The sequence below is a fragment of the Rhincodon typus genome, chromosome 13 (assembly GCF_021869965.1).
Source record: "Rhincodon typus isolate 14 chromosome 13, sRhiTyp1.1, whole genome shotgun sequence".
Lineage (NCBI taxonomy): Eukaryota > Metazoa > Chordata > Chondrichthyes > Orectolobiformes > Rhincodontidae > Rhincodon > Rhincodon typus.
This window is the reverse complement of record NC_063344.1, coordinates 66,589,316-66,595,266: the sequence shown is the minus strand read 5'-3', so window position 1 is coordinate 66,595,266 and position 5,951 is coordinate 66,589,316. Positions and strand designations below refer to the sequence as shown.

At 49.4% G+C, this 5,951-nt stretch overlaps 1 protein-coding gene across 1 annotated transcript; it reads left to right on the top strand.

Annotated features, from left to right (window-relative positions):
• The first annotated feature begins 563 nt into the window (after positions 1-563).
• LOC109914752 (maestro heat-like repeat-containing protein family member 1) lies at positions 564-5,495 on the top strand. The gene has a single exon (XM_048604139.1). It carries the CDS (start codon positions 564-566, stop codon positions 5,493-5,495), a length of 4,932 nt encoding a protein of 1,643 aa, XP_048460096.1.
• Positions 5,496-5,951: the final 456 nt, after the last annotated feature.

Genomic DNA, 5,951 nt, shown 5'->3' with positions numbered 1-5,951 from the left:
GTGTTATCAACGACACAATTTAAGAGAAAAGAAAACCTGAGGAAGAGTCTATGTAGGTTTGGGTGCTCTCTGCAATAAGGAGTTGTACTAATCATAAGGGATCTCTAGCCCTGTGTTAAAGGCCATAATAGGAAATCACTGAGACTGCGAAAAAATACTAAACATTAAAATACGATCAACTCTTGTGAAGATTTGTGAGGGGAGGCTGAGAGCACTGTGATCCAATTAACATACGTGTTTTTAAACTTCTCCATAGAAAGGTTTTGTTCGAAGCATCTTGCACCAAGGCAAAAAAGACAGAAGTGATTAAAATATCCATCAAATTTAATGCATGCATGGAATCAGAGAATAGAAAATTGAAGATAAAGACCTATGATTGAGTACATCAGTTCTCCCGTGTTTCCATTCTGCAAGGCAAAAAGGAACATAATTATAAAAAAGATATTCTGAGGAAGAGATTGTACGGGGCTGGGATCTGTGTCCCAGGAAATAAAGACAGAAAGTGATAGCTATAAATACAGCAGGGAGAAGTGTGGACATCTGCGATTCCACAGTGAGTAACAATGACGAGCAGCAAAATGGAAGCCCTGCTGAATTCGATTATGGAGGTGCCTTTGGATGAAAGTGGTTTGGTGAGCAGGACGGTATCTGCATCCCTTCAGGAACTGGGACACGTGGATGCGGAAGGGGTCCTCATGTTCTGTCGCAAGTACGTGATCCACCACCGGCGGTTGCCCCTGGTCCAGCGCACGGCGCTGCTGAAGGCTATGGCACAACTGGTGAGGGAAAACATTGACGACGTGGGCCGAGGGGCGGCGAAGAAACTCATCACCTTGGCTTCCATCGAAATGACCAAAACGAAGGACGTGTCCGATGAGCACCAGGAGGTCGCGAGCCAGCTGTTGCTGAGTGTGGGCCATTGGTTCACCAAGGAGGCTTTCGACGAGCTGCTCTCGATGTTTCAACCAAAGATGAGCCCCTTCTTTTTTGTGGTGTTGGCCCTGGCCAATCTCTGTAAAGAGCACGTGCATTTTGTGGTCCCCTTACTGAAGCCTGTGCTTCACACTGTGCTGATGATGCTCCCTACTGTAACAGATGAGAAAACCAAATGGGTGTTCTGCTTTGCTTTGGGGATTTTTAGCGAGAGCATTCTTGCCTACCTCTTTGACATAGAGGAGGCCCCAGACCCCACGGTGAAGAAGAATTTATTCTTCCAGGAGTTCTCTGAGGCTTATGACATCCTGTTCAATGTATGGCTGCCCTTTAATGAAAGGAATGTGAGCACAGCAGTGATCGAGACGCTGGGCCAGATAACCCACCTGATCCCCTTCGACAAGCTAGAGAATGAGCTCCCCAGGTTAATACCGGCAATCCTCTCCATGTACCAGGAAACGGCCAGTGATTTCTGTGTCACCCAGGGCCTGTATGGAGTTCTGCACACTGCCGTGGAGAGGAACAGCGAGGAGCTGTTGCTGCAAGTTGACAGTCTGCTTATCAACTTGCACAATCAGATCTGCATCGTGGTGGAGCAGTCGGCCGATCCATACTCTCAGAAACAGCAGAAAGAGATCCTGTGCTGCTTCAAGCTCCTGACGCCATCCTTTACATTCCAGATTGTGGATTTCCTCCTTTTAAAGCTGGAAAGCACCAACAACCAGATCCGACTGGGAACACTGATGGTGCTGGATCACCTCATCAATATGGTACCGCTCTACGTAGCCAACCAAAAGAATCAGATTCTGGCCAGTATGAAGTTACTGGTCTTAGCTAATGATAACCGAGTGAAGGGAAAGCTTGGCCAGGTCATCTACACCATGGCGCGGCACAATTACCTCCATTTGGAGGGAGGAAAGGATATGGTGGAGTTTGTCATCCGACAGTGCTCTCTGCCTCCTGCAGAGAATGAGAACCCTCTCGAGCACCCTTTCAGCGTCACTGACGATGTGATCACAGACTGCGATTTACGGCGGTGGTGTGAGGAGTTGATGAAATTGTTGACAGCGTTACCCATCGAAAACGTTCTCTGGCCATTTCTCTTCGAGTTTATCATCCCCGTACGATGCACAAACGCATTGGCCACAGTTTGCAATTCCTTGGTCGCCCTGGCGATGAAGAAACTAGAGGCTGGGTTGACAGAGAGTTTTCTCAATTACAAGGAGAATCCCAATATTCCTGGGCCTCATGCACTGCTAACCCAGCTGCTGACGATGGCGTCTTCTCTACACGAGGGAAAAAGCAGGTGTGCATCTGCTGTGGTCCTGCTGCAAGTCCTGGGCACGGATATCCACCCGGCAGCTCCTCAAGCCTGGGAAAAGGAGTTCCCAACTCTACTTGACTATCTGCAGGAAAACTCAAAGAAGTCCATGCTCCAGAGCCAATGGGAAGAAAAGCTAATAAACGTTTTGTTTCAGACCCTGGAGTTGATCATGGATGAGGATTGGCTAAGCCAACTTGTCAAAGAGCTGATTAACTACCTTCACAGCCATTATAACTTTCCGCAGGAGAAAGGGTTCGTCTATAAGTGTTTGGGAGCAGTACTGCAAATGATCCAGAGTGAAGAAGTGGTGAAGAGAAATCTACAGGAGATGCTACAGACGGTGAGGCATAATGAGGCATTGGAGAAAGATGGCTTAGCCATTGGGATTGGTTATTGTGCTGTTACCCATTTAGACATGGTGCTGAACCTCCTGAAGGAATTTGCAAAGTTGAATATTTTTAAGAAGACGGCGAGCTACTTTCAGATTATTAAGGACCAGGAGGATATTGAGATAATCAAAGTGAAAAGCACACTTATCTCGTGCTACGGCCATATCATATCTTGCTCCCCAAAGGACCTCACGCCATCCAGAATAGACAATGAAATTGTGGAGAATGTCCTCAACCACTATAACATCAAGATCTTGGGAATGAAGATTGAGGTCAGGGACCTGACATTGAAGTTAAGTCTGATCAAGACAGTGACTCAGTTAGCCTTGACCAGCCAACCTGACAAAATGCCTAGCTACAACTTCAGAAGAAAGGGAGAACTGCTGGGCTACATGCAGGAGCTCATTAAGGCTGAACCAATAGAGGTACTCCTGACCCCTGTCCGAAAGTATGCCATTAACGCCTGCACGGCCCTCTTAAAACTACAGCCCCAGTTTGGTGAAAGCAAGCAACTTGTTCAGACGTGCCTGAGTAGCGTTTTCAACTTGCCTCGACTGGAGTCCGACGCAGTCGATGAGCACCCAAACCTGAGCTTGGCGGACAGGCAGGCACTGTTTAATGAGACCGTGACCTCGCTGCTGGATTTTCTGAAGCAGCTTTTGCTTTGTGACCTGTCGCCAGCTGGACTTCATTCAGCGTTCACCAACTTGGAGACCTGGATTCAGTGCAAAAAAGACTATGCACGAGAAATGGCGATCGAGACCACATTGCAGCTCTTGGTGTTTTACCTGGAGCACATTGGCACCAAAGAGAAGGTTCAATCGCATAACCTGGGCGTTCTCATCGGGCACATGGTGCTGCGATGCACAGATCCATCACGTGTTGTAAGGGAGATGGCTATTGAATGCTTGTACATCCTCCTCTACATTCAGATACGTTTTGAGGGGCTGCCTGTAGATCAGAAAGACACAGAGGTGGAACACCTGAAAGCCATCAAAGATGGGTTACATCAGGGCAACTGCCAACCCATGTTTCAGGTCTGCACCGACGTTGGCAAAGTGCTTTCGAAATGCATGCCCCGTGAGCAGCTGTTGAGTTTACTCTTCACTTTGTTCCTCGGTCTCACTGACAGTCAATCCAACGGCTCCTTCGCGGCCTCAATTGTCACCAATGTCCTCGTTACAAAACGTGGTGCCGGCCTCACTGATGCCCCGATGGTTATCAAAGCCCTCCACAAGGAGTTGAAGTCAATCAGCCAGCCGCACATAATACGCATGGGGGTACGTTCCATCTCCAACCTGGCAGCCCAGCACGTGCCGCTTATATTACCTTGCCTCCTGTGGTACCCCGTCCCGTTCGACGATCACATTCGCGATGTCTGGCGCTCCCTCCTCAAAACCAACTTGGTTGCCGTGCACTCCATCAAGTATCTGCTGGACAATCTGAAGCTTTTGTATGAAAGCAGCAAAGAGTCGCTCTTCAGCGATGAGACAAACTCAGAGCCGCACCAGCCTCAAGCTGTGATCTGTGCTCTCCACCAAATGATCTGTAACCAGGACTCGAACGCTGTGGTCGAGATTCTTTACTCCCAGATATTCAGCACAGTTCTGATTCATCTCAGTTCCAGCGTCCAGGCCCGATTGCCTCAGGACTTTTTTCGAATCCAGGCAGATAAGACATCCTCTGACCTCCCTCAGAAGCCTTGTCATAGCACGGCCTGCCATTACTCCATCGAGATACTGCAGGCGCTCTTGGGGGAGGGGACGGGAGCAGTAACAGACATGACCGAGAAAGGAGGCTGGGACCTGATCAAACAAGCCGAGGTGCACCACGAGGGGGTAACGCTGCTGGCCAGCACCATGGCCAAAGTTGCCGCCTCCCACTTGATCAACATCATCGAACTGCTGACCCCTGTCCTGTCAAACATCCATGAGTGCCAGCGGATCACGGCAACGGCCTACTTTGGAGAGCTTCTCAACCACCTGGTGGTGTGTGAACTGACGTTGACAGACACGCTGGTGGGCAGCCTGCTCCGCTGTCTAATTGACGATTCGCCTGTGGTCCAGTGGTTGGCAGTCAAGGGCCTGGGCCACACTGGGAGCAGGGCCTTGCACAAGACAGAGAAATATGTGGCTAAGCTGCTTCCCGCGATGGTGTCCATCATGGATCAGAATTGCAAAGTCAACGCCCTCCTGACCATCGAGGCGATGACGAGCGTCTCGAAGATCTTGGATAACCTGCACCAAGACTACACCGACGCCATCCTTATTGAGCTGGCAATGGCGCTGCAGGCTTTCTTTGAGAACCGCCAGGAGAGGGTGAGGGCCGCTGCTGTTGGCGTAGTGGGGAACCTCCTCCGATTTGGCAGCATGCAGAGGAACCCCGTGTACCTGGAGTACATCTACACAGCCCTGACCAGCCTGCTGCTCCACCTCAACGAGAAGAACGAGGAGGTCAGGCGAGCCTGCAAACACGTGCTGACCCTGGCCGGTCCCTGGCTGCCATCGGAGAGGATGTGCAAACACCTCCAGGAGCTTGCTCTTGAGAACACGGAGCTGGACTACGAGAGCTATCTGGAGGCGACCGCCCAGCTCATGGCCGAGGAATTGCCCTCAAGGGTCGTCCAATGCATCAAGAGCTGCACCACCTTCTTCAAGAGCGGGCAGACGGAGATGCGGGAGAACGCTGTCACATTTGCGAGTTTCCTCATGCATCACGCCCCAGCCGGTTACCCTCAATCGCTTGGCGCCAATCAGATGTGCAAGGAGGTCCTCACCTTGCTGTCGGACCATGTGCAGAGTGTTCGCATCAAAGCAATGGCTGCAATCCAGCGACTGTACATGTACTAAGTGTTGACTGAATGGCACTGCTGGATGGTGAAATTTTCAGGAATTATATTTTGGAAAGAGTTTCTGCAGCGAAGGAATTCTCATGTTAAAAGCAACAGGAGGCCGGGATTCAGTCTGCCAAAATCCTCCACAACGTCCCAGAGAGAAGCTGAATATTCTTTTTATCCCCTTGTACACTATTGCGCTGTAAAGGATACTGCACTAATAATCATCGGCAACAAAATATATTTATTATTGATCGTGTCGGCACAGGCTCAAGGGGCTGAATAGCCTAAATCTGTGCTATATGATTCTAGGATAATTGGACATGTTAATTTTTCAATAAAGTGTTTACTTAAAATTTTTTTTTAATCGCTTAGGCTTTAGATTGAATTTTGCTCGTGTTCACAATTCATTTCATTACCCCAACAGAGAGGAAAGTTGGCAATTCTTAGGCCAGCATTTGTTGCCTGTCCC